At 37.1% G+C, this 14,297-nt stretch overlaps 1 protein-coding gene across 1 annotated transcript; it reads left to right on the forward strand.

Annotated features, from left to right (window-relative positions):
* Positions 1 to 1,583: 1,583 nt before the first annotated feature.
* Positions 1,584 to 6,277, forward strand: LOC131148060 (uncharacterized). Its single transcript, XM_058097797.1, has 3 exons — positions 1,584 to 1,648; positions 4,617 to 5,098; positions 5,967 to 6,277. The coding sequence occupies exons 1-3, from the start codon at positions 1,584 to 1,586 to the stop codon at positions 6,275 to 6,277; spliced, it is 858 nt and encodes a 285-aa protein (XP_057953780.1).
* The last annotated feature ends 8,020 nt before the right edge of the window (positions 6,278 to 14,297 follow it).

Below are 14,297 nucleotides of genomic sequence, written 5' to 3' on the forward strand. Positions count from 1 at the left end.
TAAACTCTCTTGATATTTCATCATTGATTCATACTTTGAGCTCCTATGATCTTTAGACTTTGATCCATGCTACATGAATACTTTCAACATTGATTCCTGAAAAACACAACACTCAACCAAAGCATGTTGTATCCTACTCATTTGTTAGCATCAAAATAGGATATTAAGCCTTGTAAGGCCAACATGAACAAGTTGTTTGCATTTAGGAGTGAAATCTGTGTAAAAATAATTAACTAACCTCAAAGACTCAAACCCATGATGTGGACATATGTTTATCAGATCCTTAAATCTTTTCTAACAAGCTTGGAAAGTCTCATCACCTTTTTGCATAAATTGACTGTCTGCTTTTGTACAAATTGAGTTCTCTAAAAAGGAAAAAATTTGTGTAAGAATTCATGTTGCATAGAATTAGGTCTCAAAGAATTAAACCAAATATTCGCTTTATCCTTTAAAGAGAAAGGAAACAAACGAATTTTAATAAACTCATTAGCGCTAGCTCTAGTAATAAAAGTAGTGTAAGCCAACTCAAAGTTCGTCAGGTGCTGGTAAGGACTCTTAGAATCCATCTTGTAGAGCTGAGGTATCACTGACATCATCTCATGCCTAATCGTAAAATTATGTGCATCATCAGGTAAAACAATGCATGATAGTGTAGTGATTCGTGTGGGCTGCAAAAAATCTTTAAAAGTGCGTGGTGTAGGTGCAGCCATAATTTCTTCAAAACATTTTTTTTTTTCATGAGAAAAATAAAAATAAAGGGGAAAACACTAGTTTGAAATTAAATCTGACAATTCCTCGGCACGGCACCAAAAACTTAACTCACTCTAAAATGAGCAACACAAAGGCTATCCTAAGTATAGGAGTACTGTCGCGTAATAATTAGCCCAGAAAGTCAGATCATCTCCTCAGGGAACACAGATTAATTTCAAATTTATGTAAAAAAACAAGAAAATAAGAAAAGCATTTACTGAACATGGTTTACATTCAATTTCTTTGGGGTTTTTAAGAGTTTGTGACAAAATTAAAACAAAGCGAACCTAAACTGAAAATATAACATGCATAAACAATAATTAACTATAATGAAATTAAACAAACCAAACAACTATGCCAACCTAATATACCCAATATAATCCATTCAATGACTCATTCAACCATTCAAATAAACAATAACGAAATTAAACAAGAAGACTAACCAACCCTTTTAGCATTCACATAATAAACTAAGAATGAAGACTTCATTAATTGAATAAAAACATTCAACAATTAAACAACTTAAAATCTGAATCGTAGGAATTGAAATACAAGATAAAATAAATCCAATATTAACTAAGCTCAAAGAATACCTTAAAAAATAAATAGTGGCTCTAATACCATATTGAGAGAGAGAGAGAGAGAGAGAGAGAGAGAGAGAGAGAGAGAGAGAGAATATAAGAGAATAGAATTGTATTGAATGATGTGATTTGTATATAAGAGGGATATCCTATTTATAGTATATTCTAAAGGAAAGGTTTGTTTATCAACTTGAGATGGGACAAGTGTTATATACATTAACAGTCGCAGTGTAAAGGTACGTAAATTATGCAATGGATAGTGCATGTGGTGGTGGCTATGGTGCAAGCAGCCGGAGGCTATGGTGGTGGCACCAGAGGTTATAGAAGTTGGAATTTATATATAGGGGTGCTAGTATGCAATTTTTAGGCAGAGGTGGAACTGGAAATTTCAGTGTTGAGTGCGGTAATGGAAATCATGGAGGTGGCAATGATGCATATATGGTGCTGGTGTTGGGAACGGATGGCAGAAGTAGCTAGCTTGCTTTGGTAGCTAGTGGTGAAGGTGGCAACAGCTAGCCCAACGGGTATGTGATTTGATGACGATGTTGGCCAAGAACATTATTCGAGAAACTCTTAGTTATACCTTTTGTCGTCTTCTCATCCTCCATGTAACGACTTGCTATTTATCTTGGGTTTTTTTTTTTTTTTTTATATATACTATAAAATCTACAATGCTCTGATACCAAATTGAATTAAATCCAACCATCAACCTAAGTAACGAGAAGCAGAAATCAAATAAACATAATAATATATAATTATATACAATACTAGAGTGCTAACATGTTTCCCAAAATATACATATATGATTGTTCCCCCAAATATCCTCAACTGGTGAGGGCTATACAAGAATACTCTCAAAAATATACTCACTCTCTACTGACAGGGCAGTACTAAGGCCCCTCTATCTGCGAGCCTGATCTGCTCGCCTACCTAGATCACCCGAAAAATGTTAAGGTAACGGAATGAGCCAACGCTCAGTAAGACGAAATATCCTATTGCTAGTGTGTGGCAAATGAGTTACAATACTATGAAAATATGATGCTATATAATCATATATAATTGGATCTGTGAATACAGCACAAGTAATAGAAACCACCACCATTTTTATGTTGCTTAACATATCAGTATTTTAGGTTACTATTCAAAATACTTCTAATGTACATAAGTATATTCTCTCTCTCTATAAATCTGTATATACATAATAATAACTGAAAACTTCCTTGTGGATAACTGTGTGTCATGATTTAACCCCTCATGACAGGGTTGTGCGGCCTGTAGGTGGGATCTACCCTGACTGGTCGACTAGGGTAAACCACTATACTCTCTCAGTCAGATCAGCCACTCCTCAACCCATATCTGATGGGGAGTCTGTTCACGTCTGGGCACGATCGACCTACTACCACGTATTATCTGAATAGGTGGTTGCACTCTGAATTGAATATCTGTAGCTATGGTACCGTGCTCTACTGTATGGTCCAACAAGGTCTAATACTATATAATATATTTCTATATACAACTATCTGATTTACTATGATTCTGAAATAACTGTATTAACCATGACACTGAAATAAACTGTAACTATGTCAACTATATCTCTGAACTGAACTATAATCTGTAAGTCATGGTACTGAAAACTGTATAATCATGGTATTCTGTTATTACTATAAAATATATCCACTGGCTGTATATTCCGTAAAACATACTCTAAAAATATTGTAAAACATGTTTCTGCACTACATTTATATTCTTAAGCCACACAGTAATTTAATACATAATATTCATAATTAATAAACTGTATAAAATCTTGCCGTGAATAATAACCTGGTAAAAATATACATTTCATACTGGAAATCATTTTAGAAATACCTAACATAGCATATTTCTCTTACCTGATTTATGCTAAAACCCCCCTACTGAGACGGGTCCTACACCCGCAGGGCTCTTCATTCAATACCCTAAAAACAACTTTCACCAGAACAAAATATCAATATTTATTTACCTACATCATTTCTTACAACTGTCAGAAGACCAAAATTTGACTAAAAGACCTTACTCTGATTTTGGGAAGAAATTCGACTTGATCCCACCGACGATCTACCCCAGCAGACTTGAAGAGAACTCCGCCAGGAGCCTTATGGTGGCCTCAAATCGTCGATCCGGTAACTGACGGGGCCGAAATAAAAGAGAGAAGGGGGAAGGGCTGTAGAGGAGAGAGAAGAGAGAATATGCACTGAAATTTCTGCGTAAAACTGAGTTTAAACACTATTTATACTGCGAGATTCATCGACAAGCCACGTCACCTCATCGACGAGTCCTGTAGAAAGTCCGTCGACGAACCTGCACCCTCGTCGACAAATTTCAAACATTCCAAAAGTCCTCTCTTGACATCTTCTCGGCGATGAAATGGGACCTCGTCGATGAGATCCTAAAGAACTCTCATTGACGAAACCCCTGTGTTCGTCAACGAGGTCTAGAATTATCATCTCCAAAATGTAATGTCGTCGATTGCCTCATTCTGTTACTGTTTACATTTTCCTTCCTCTTTATTATTATTTAAATATCTTTATTCTTCGGGTCACTACACTCCCCCTCTTCTTTTTCTGTTCAATTGCGAACAATTCACTTTTTAAACATTAGTGTAACCTTACTTAGTTGAGTCAGCTCAAGTGACAAGGGCGACTTATGATTTTGGTGACCCTAATGTCACAATTCGATTCTCCATTGAGGCATTATGCCGGTGAATTACTATGGGTATGTTAATGGACGGACGACTTTCACTCATGAGTCTGATGTCACAACCTAGTATCCAAAGTGACACGATAATAACTGGAGTCCTCCAATTGTAAAAAAAAAAAAGACATTGGTGTAACCTTCAATGAATCTCCAATTTATTACTTTAAAAAAAATAACCTAACCATGGTTTTGTATATATTATAGAATAATGTATATTGTAAATAATTAAGCAATATTTTTTTTTTTTTGTCATTCCCGAGAGTTGAGAGGCTACAACACGACAACACGCCATGCACTCCCAGCCAAACGATGGACGAGTAGTATGCGTCCCTATACCCCATGCAGGTTTCTTGCCTGTTCATCACCAGCACCAAAACACAACGCGTGTCCTCACTCTCTCTCTCTCTCTCTGCGTGGCGCCCTTCTCTTCCCATCCCTCTTCCATAAAAACCCTAACTAAACTCATCCACAAGGCACGCAGCTACGTGGCTTAATTTCCCAAAAATCCTAAACCCCCGAACATCAGTTTTTTTGTTTTCACGAACGGCGAAGTCTGAGAGATGCAAGACCGCGGAGACGGACGGACGCAAGGCGGCGCCGGAGGTCAAACGTGGGGGACCTGGGCGCCCAACCGCCACAGCTAAGGCTGCTGAACAGCATATTTAAGCAGGGATTGCAGGCACCTACGGTGGAGCAGATGATAAGTATTACAGCAGTGCTCAACATGTACAGTCCTGCATTGGTCCAGAGCGTAAGTTACTGGTTTCATAAGGAGAGGGCGAAAAAGATGCATGCGGACCAAGAAGACGAAGATGTCTTAATTAGCCATGGTCTTCGTTGGTGCATCTCTGAGACTCAGCCTCAGCTTCCTCCACCTCGTTCGTCTGCTCCTCTGACTCCCCGTCCTCCTCTTGCTCCTCGTCCTCTTACTCCTCTGATTCCTCGTCCTCCTGCTCCTCTGACTACTCGTCCTCCTCTTGCTCCTCGTTCTCCTGCTCCTCTGACTCCTCGTCCTCCTCGTGCGTCTCCGATTGGTGAGTCTCTCCGTCTTATATCTCTCTCTCCCTCTTTTTTTTCTTTTCCTTTTTTTTTTTTCCTTGCTTGGCTGAGAGCAGTCTTAATTTAATTCTTTTAAAAAAAAAATAACGGAAATCTTAATTTAATTCTTGCCGTATATATCTCATCTTTACCGGTTAAAAATTAAAGGTGAATTTTATTACAGAAAAATAAAAAAGGAATAGGATAATTACCTCAGTTGCGATTGAAACAAGATGCATGCTTGACTACAAGAACAAATTAACGGAAATAATTTTAGGCCTACGAATAGTTTCGCTGTTTTTCTTTCTTGTCACGATTGAATGAACACTTTTATAAGTAAAAATATGAAAAAAAAAAAAAAAAAAAGAATTTGATCAATTATTAAATTTTAGTTCATTTCATTTTGTGCAGTTTCATTTCTTATTAACGTACTAAGTGCTAGTGAAAAAAATTTTAAGCAAGAAGAATATATTACTTTTTACTTATTATATAGTTGGTCTTTAATTTATGGTCGAAATGCTAGTTTTTTAAAAAAAAAAATTTAATTTTTTTCTTCCTAGTCCCACCTAGAAGTACTTATAATTAAATTAATCAATAAATAAAAGATAAAAGGATTATTTTACTTCATTAAAGATGCTTTTCAATATATAATTTTATATACATAACCTAAATAAATCACCTTTTGATACCATAACCCATTACTCGAATGATAGAGATGTCTCTTTTTGTGCGTCATATATGCTGCCTAATTTCTTAATTTCATTCTATTTTGCACTTTATATTCTAATTTTTGTGATCAAATCACTTTCTTTTTTTTTTTCTTTTAGCATGTGCATAAATCAGAAAATGGTTTTTTTTTTTTAGGTTTTCATGTAGTTGGTTGTAGCTCATCACACAATGTACAGCCGCGTGGTATAAGAATGACAGAACATCGCACACCATCTACAGAGCATTGTGCACACAGCAACCGCAAATCTCAGGATCAGAAAAAAGCTAAAATCATTGTTGACCCTAACAACGGTGGACCAACAACATTACTTCCATTCCCGACACAACCTTCTAAGCTTCTAGGAGGAACTTCTCATAGTATAAGTCGTCATGAGGAGGCTTCATCATCTACCACTACAGCTGCTCCTCCGCCTGTTGTTATGAAAGGGTTAGATCTTAACATTTGAGAAGAATAAAACAGTGCTCTTAACTACTCACACACCCTATTGGGACTAGTTCGAATATAATTGGTTGTTACTAACTATATTATTATTATTATTATTATTATTATTATTATTATTATTATTATTATTATTATTATTATTATCATGCTTTTTAAATTTAATTTTCATGAATGAAAATCATCGCATGTTGACCAGTAAAATCACATATCTTTATTGATTACATTAAAATCATGAGATAATTAATTCACAACTTTCTTAAAGATGCTTAGCACTTTTTTTTGAGAGGTAAAGGAGAAACGTTATTAAACAAATTCTGAAAGCAAGGGCCTCAAACAAGAAGCTTAAATCTCTGGAGGAACCTCGAAACCCATGAAAATTTTCTATTATACAAATTTACTAAACTTTATATAAGTATTATAATGAAATATCACTTGGTACAATCATTTAATTTGTTTCATTAATTTACTAGGGATGAAAGCAAAGCAATCTTTCTATGGATGAAAGCAAGGTTAAAGACAACTTAGGTCGTCGAACTTATCGCTTAAATTCAATTTGGTCACTATATTTGATTCTAGCAAACTTAGTCATCAAAATACTAAAATTGGTTCAATGTAATCCAAAATCCAATGGTCATTAAAGAGATAAGATAAAATGCTTTAGTAACATCCTATTTTGCATCCAATCGATCAGTAGTCAACATCACTTGTCAAACATAAAAAATAAAGGAAGAAAAAAAAAAATTGAAGAGGGGAATAAAGATACCTAAAGAGAAAAGAGTCACTACCACCATGGACATTGGTGCACCTTTGCTTGAATCACCTAAAACTCTTTCAGAGAAACCCCTTCACTTTGGATCGCAGATGCCCCAACATTTTAAGGCGGATCTACTTGTGATTTTCCTTCTTGATCTTAATCGTATGATGCATTTGGGAGCATGAATTTTGGACCATGGATTTAGATTTTATTGAATTTGAACAAATTTCAATACAATTTTATATTATATCTTATCTAAATCTAATACAGCTCCAAATCCAAGACTTTTCCAAACATAAAGTTAGTGTGTTTTCCATCGAGATTTGTGGATATATAAGAAGCATTGTAACTATGTTTCTATGTGCTTTTTGGTGATAATAGTTCTACTACAATGGAACAAAATGTATTATTAACAATTGATTTTGAGCTTAATATTGTAAGGTTGTGTTGAAATATTAAACTTGATGGTGGACAGTGGCAGCAATGGTTGACGATGGCTGCCAACCAGCCGCTTCTTCGGTCACCAACCTCACCTGCATTTGTTGATTATTGTGTTTTCGTATCTGCTATAAATGGTTGTGTGTGTGTGCAATGTAGTGTGGTGTGTAGAGAGAGTAAAACCAGTGGGCGAGAGAGAGAGTTGCGATTTGAAGTTCTCTGTATCTATTTTCAAATTGAAATACATTGTTATTGTATTTATTCCCACTGAGTTTCAATCACAACTAGTCACTGAGCGTTCCTCTCCACCCATCAGTTATATCAGAGCGTTTAGGAAAGCCGAAATTCGTCAGAGACAAATAGAGAAAAAATTCAATTTTCTCCCAAGATTTGAAATTGCTCAAAATCCAAAATTGAGCCTACCATTGTGAAATTCGCGTCAAGACAATTCCAACGGTGAAAACCACGTCTCAAATGGACACTGGGAAATGCTACACGCGCTCACACGCGCCTCCAGCGATTTCAGCACCTTTCCCACACACCACACCCACCAACAAAGACTCTAGCTACCGGCGACACGCGCCCCGCACACATCTTCCTCGCCCGGTTGGTGAAATCCAACCCGGCCACTTGATCCGATCCGAGGCCCAGCTCAGTGACCCGCAACCTAGCTCCGTCCCCAATACTCGACTCACCTTCCAACTTGCATCCAGCCAGCGACACGCAGCACGCGCAGAAGCTGCCATGTGGCCCTACGGTAAGAATTAACGCCATTAAAACGGTTGTTAAGTTAAACCGGCTAGTTTAAAAAATCACTTAAAATTCCTGTAGCCAGTTCAGTGATTTTTGGACCGGTTCTTTACAACCCAAAATTAGTTCCTAAGGTTTTTCAACCTTTTGAAAACATTGGTGGCATCAGATTTGCCAAAATCAACCCCTATCTCTTTGTTTTTATATACTAAACTCAATGGCGAACAGTGCTACCCAAGCAGTCATTACAAAATTGACTCGGGAGAATTATGACAACTGGTTTATTCAAAGGAGAGCCCTTCTAGGTGCTCAAGATGTCATGGATATCGTTGAAGATGAGTAAAGAGAAAGCCCATCACAAGAAACCAAAACAGTTATGTCCGATGCTCAAAGAACGACCTTGCGAGCTGATCGAAAGAAGGATTGCAAGGCGAAGTCCGTAATCTACCAAAGTCTTGATGAGGCCACATTTGAAATCATCACCTCCGCTAAGACATCCAAAGAAGTTTGAGACTCTCTCCAGCGAACACACAAAGGTGCAGACAAAGTAAAGAAGATTCGTCTTCAAACATTGCGAGGTGATTTCGAATCTTTAAAAATGAAATCTACTAAATCTATTGCCGACTACTATACACGAGTTATAGTAGTATCAAATCAATTAAGAAGAAATGGAGAGACTCTCAATGACGAGAGAATTTGTGAGAAAATTTTGCGATCTCTAGATCCAAAATATGATTATTTAGCTGTGAAAGATTTGGAAACCATGTCCGTGGAAGCACTTATGGGCTTACTCCAAGCCCATGAGCAGAAAGTCAATAGAAGGAGTGATGATAAAGCACTGGAGCAAGCCCTCTAAACAAATTTGTCCCTCACTACAGAAAGATACGAAAAAGGGGGGACATCACAGCAAGGAAGAGAACGAGGTTGAGGATCCTGTGGAATAAATTATGGAATTTTTGACTCCAGAGGAGGTGGCAGAGGCGGAAGAGGTCTCACTGGAGAAGGATGCAATCAACATAACTATGTCCCACGAGGCAAAGGATAAGGTAGAAGAGGGGGATACAATAACCGCCTGAACGTAGACAAAAGAAACGTTCAATGCTACAACTGTCATAAGTACGGACACTATAGCAATGAGTGTTTGGGGCAACAATAAGAAAAGATTAGCGAGAAGGCTAACCTTACCGAAACTGAACATGCAGATGGAGAGTCGTTGATGTTGATGGCAAACAATTCAACCCCCTATGACCAAAGTGTTTGGTACCTTGATTCTAGAGCCAGCAACCATATGACTGGCTAAAAGAACCTATTCTTTGAACTTGATGAGAAAGTTCAGGGGGAGATCTCTTTTGGCGATAATTCTAAAATCCCAGTCCGAGGGAGAGGAGATGTTTTGATCAAACAGAAGTCTAGAGATCATGCTTACATCTCCAATGTCTATTACGTGTCAGATATGAGGACTAACATCTTGAGTCTCAGACAGCTTGTCGAGAAAGGCTACCGAATTAGCCTTTGTGATAAACAGATGGTGATAATAGATGCTCGAGGAAAGCTTGTTACTCGAGTACAAATGGCAAAGAATCGAATGTTTTCGCTCGCCATCCAACATGATATGCCAAGGTGTTTGAGCGTTATCATTAAAGACAAAGATTGGCTATGGCATCTAAGGTATGGACATCTGAATTTTGAAAGTTTGAAACAGTTGGGAAGCAAGAAGATGGTGAAAGACTTACCCAATATCCATCATCCAAATGTAATATGTGAAAGTTGTATTCTGAGAAAGCAACATAGAAAAAGCTTTGGAAAACAAGCCGACTGAAGATCTACCATGCTACTCCAGCTAATACACATAGACGTGTGTGGTCCACTAAGACCATTTTCAAATGGACAAAATTGATACTTCTTCACATTCATCGACAACTACAGCAGGAAGACCTGGGTCTACTTCCGGAAAAGTAAGTCAGAGGTGTTCGACAAGTTCAAAAGGTTCAAATCTCTTGTGGAGAAACAGAGTGGCTATCGCATCAAGTCACTCTGGTCAGACCAAGGAGAAGAATACAAAGACGAAGCTTTCTTAAAATTCCTTAGGCAATAAGGGATTCAAAACACAGTTCACATCATGGAACAACCCGAATAATAATATTATTTGAATAATTAAGAGGAATAAAATTTCTAGGGGCCTCGACGACGAACACAGGGGATTTGTCGACAAAGGCATAAAAGGATCTCGTTGACGAAGACAAGTTTCATAGACGAGAAGATACCGAGAGGGGTTTTGGGCAGTCTGAATTTCGTCGACGAGGAGGTAAGGTTCGTCGATGAAATTACTAAAGGACTCATCGACGAGGTGACATGTCTCGTCAACCAATCTGATCCTATAAATAGTAAAAAAACTTAGATTTTTATCTAATTTCAGTGCTCCTCTCTCTCTCTCATACGGTCTCTCTCACTTCTCTCTTTGTTTTCGGGCCCATTTCCCGCCAAATCGAAGATCTGAGGCTACCACGACGCTCTTGGTGAAGTTCATTGCAAGTCTGTCGAAGCTGATCGTTGGAAAAGTTGGTTTGAATTTCATCCCAATCTTAGGGATTAAGGCATTTTATTCAGTATTTATCTTTCCCTCAATTATGAGAAATGTTGTAGGTAAGAAAATACTGATATTTTGTTCTGGAGGATTTTGTTTTCAGGATGTTGAGTTAGGAACCCTACAGGTATAGGGCCAGAATTTTATAGGGGCTTTTCAGAATTAAGGTAAGGGAAATATGTTATGCTAGGAGTTTTATAATGTTATCAAAGATTTTTACATATGTATATACCAGCCTATTACCCAGTTTTACAGAATAAGTGTTTAAATGCTTGTGTGGCCTAAGTAGATAATTATTTGATGAAGAGCATATACAGTTTCTACAATATATCATACTATACAAAATACACAGATATAGATAGTATATTATAGTTTTATTCATATCAGTATGTTATAGTTTTATACAGATCAGTACATTATAGATTTTCACCCAGAATAGTATATTATAGTTTTACTCAGATCAATATATTATAGCTTTATTCAGAACAGTATATACAGTATTTATAGTTTACCATGTTTCCTATTACCATAACATACAGAGTATATAGAAATAGTATATAGACAGAGTATACAGATAGATATACAGAGATAGCATCAAGATGCTACAGATACAGTATACAGAGATTACAGTATTTACAGTACAGAAAGTAGCGTTATGGTAATTTTGGAAACATGATGAAAACAGCAAAAAATTATATATGTATATATATATATATATATATATATATATATATATATATAGTATCAGATCCTTGAGGAAAGAATACATACAGATACAGATAAAGAATACAGAGCACGGTACCATTGCTAGATATAGATAGAGTGCAACCACATATCTTAGATAGTATGTGGGTACCGTCGACCGTGCTCGAAGAGTATGCAGCTCCCTAGTTCACTGGGTGGAGGGAGCCAGTTTGACGAGGTAGCAGGCAGTCCTGAGCCTAGGAGTAGATGTCGTTTGGTCGGGTTGAGGTAGTGTAGAGTATATTAACTTATCTAGAGGGCCGACCAGATTAAATCTCGCCTACGGGCCGCATAACCCTATCATGAAGGGTCAAATCATGACATATAGAGTTCCAGGAATAAAGCATAGTTATGTATATGTATACAACTTTACAGTATATGATGAGTATAATATGATATTAGCAGTATGAAAGTAGAAAACACAGATGATATAGTTATATTTTAAATTGTAAAAAGAAAAATATACTTTACAAATTTATTATTATACTACAGTTCAGTTGATATTTAAACAGTATTCTTAACTTAGTTGCCACATACTAGTAATAGCATATTTCCACTTACTGAGCATTGACTCACTCCATTACTTTACCATTTTTTAGGTAAGCCAGTTAGGTGAGCAAATTAGGCTCGCGGATAGAGAAGTATATTGATTACCCTAGTTCAGAGGGTAAGTTTTGTGTAGGGTTTTGTATTTTTGGGTAGTTGACACTGCAGAAAGAAATGTATTATATAGTTATGGTTGAAAATACTGAATTCTGGTATTGTATATACAAGTATATATGGTTATGTGATTTATGTTTTCCGTTGCATAGGAATGCCCATTACATGTAGGTATTGGAGTAATTTATTATAATATATATATATATATATATATATATATATATATACATATATAAAAATTTTGAGGATGTTATACACCTACTTACACTCCCTAATTGAATGGTGTGGCCGAAAGGAAGAACCGCACAATCCTTTACGTGGACAGGAGCATGTTAAAGGATAAAAATGTGCCCAAGAGTTTTTGGGCAGAAGCAGTGTCATGTGCATTCTATCTGCTTAATCGGTGTCCTGCGAAGAGTCTTGATACAAAGACCATATGAAGTCTGGATTACTCACAAGGCTAGTGTGAGTCATCTTAGGGTGTTTGGCTTCATAGCCTACGCCAAGATCCCTGAAGCAAGAAAGACAAAGCTGGATGATAAAAGAGAGAAGTGTATCCTTGTTGGATACGACAATAGCACCATGGGATATCGACTTTACAATCCCATCAACAAGAAAGTCTTTCACAGTCGAGATGTTATTTTTGAAGAAAATGAATCCTGAAAATGGGACCACGCTGAATGTTCCAAAGATGCGAAATTGACACTTGCAGGAGAACAACCTTCACAGACAAGAGAAGTGGTTATCAAGTCATAAGTTCCCAAGCTGCAGACACCTCCACAAGGTTAACCACATAGGAATGAAGCTCCATCACCAATAGAGCATGAAATCTCATACATGAGACCTAAAGGAGCTCGAAATCTAGCTAACCTGTATGAAACTACAGAACCAATAGAAGAGTATGTTACTCTATATTGTATGTTGTTAACCAGTGACCCGATTAGCTTTAATGAAGCTAACAAAGAAGACAAATGTAGAAAAGCAATGGATGAGGAGATTTAATATATCGAGAAGAACAAGACTTGGGAGTTGACAAATCTCTCGAAGGGCTGCAAAACTATTGGTGTGAAATGGGTCTACAAGAACAAGAAGAATGCTCAAGGAGAAGTTCAAAGATACAAAGCAAGACTTGTCGCCAAAGGCTACAAGCATAAAGAATGGATTGATTATGGATAAATCTTTGCCCCGGTTGCCAGACTTGAAACCATCATATTACTAATTTCACTATCAGCATAAAATGGATGGAAGATTTACCAACTGGACGTGAAATCAACATTTCTAAACGGTTTCTGGAAGAAGAGATTTATATCGATCAACCACCTGGATATGTGAAAAAAGGAAAAGAAGATAAAGTGTACAAGTTGAAGAAAGCACTCTATGGCTTGAAGCAATCACCTCGTGCATGGAACATGAGGATTAATGACTACTTTCAAAAAAAAAAGATTTAAGAAGTGTCCCTATGAGCATGCACTATACATAAAGATGGAGACATATGGAAGCATGTTGATAGCATGCCTATATGTTGATGATCTGATCTTCACCGGCAAAAATCCATAGATGTTTGCCACTTTCAAGAGGAGCATGGTCAATGAATTCGAAATGACAGATATTGGCCAGATGGCTCACTTCCTTAGCATAGAAGTCATGCAAAGTGAGAAGGGAATCTTCATCTCCCAAAGCCACTATGCAAATGAAGTATTGAAGAAGTTTGGGATGGACAAATGCAATCATGTGACAACTCCGGTTGAAACTAGATTGGAATTGAGAAAGAATGAGGAAGGAGATGTTGACCCCATATATTTCAAGAGTCTGGTTGGAAGCTTGAGGTATTTGACGTGCACCAGACTAGACATACTCTATGGAGTTGGGCTTGTTAGCAGGTACATGGAGACTCCTGACCAGTCCCACCTGAATGCAACGAAAAGGATACTCCGATATGTCAAGGGTACCATCACCGATGGTATGTTCTATTCATCAAGAGGTGATTGCAAACTTATCGGCTATTCAGATAGCGATTTGGGAAGAGATCTTGATAAAAGAAAAAGCACGACGGGATTCACATTTTTCATAGGAGATACAACGTTTACATGGTAT

The sequence above is a fragment of the Malania oleifera genome, chromosome 2, assembly GCF_029873635.1.
Source record: "Malania oleifera isolate guangnan ecotype guangnan chromosome 2, ASM2987363v1, whole genome shotgun sequence".
Taxonomy (NCBI): Eukaryota; Viridiplantae; Streptophyta; class Magnoliopsida; order Santalales; family Ximeniaceae; genus Malania; species Malania oleifera.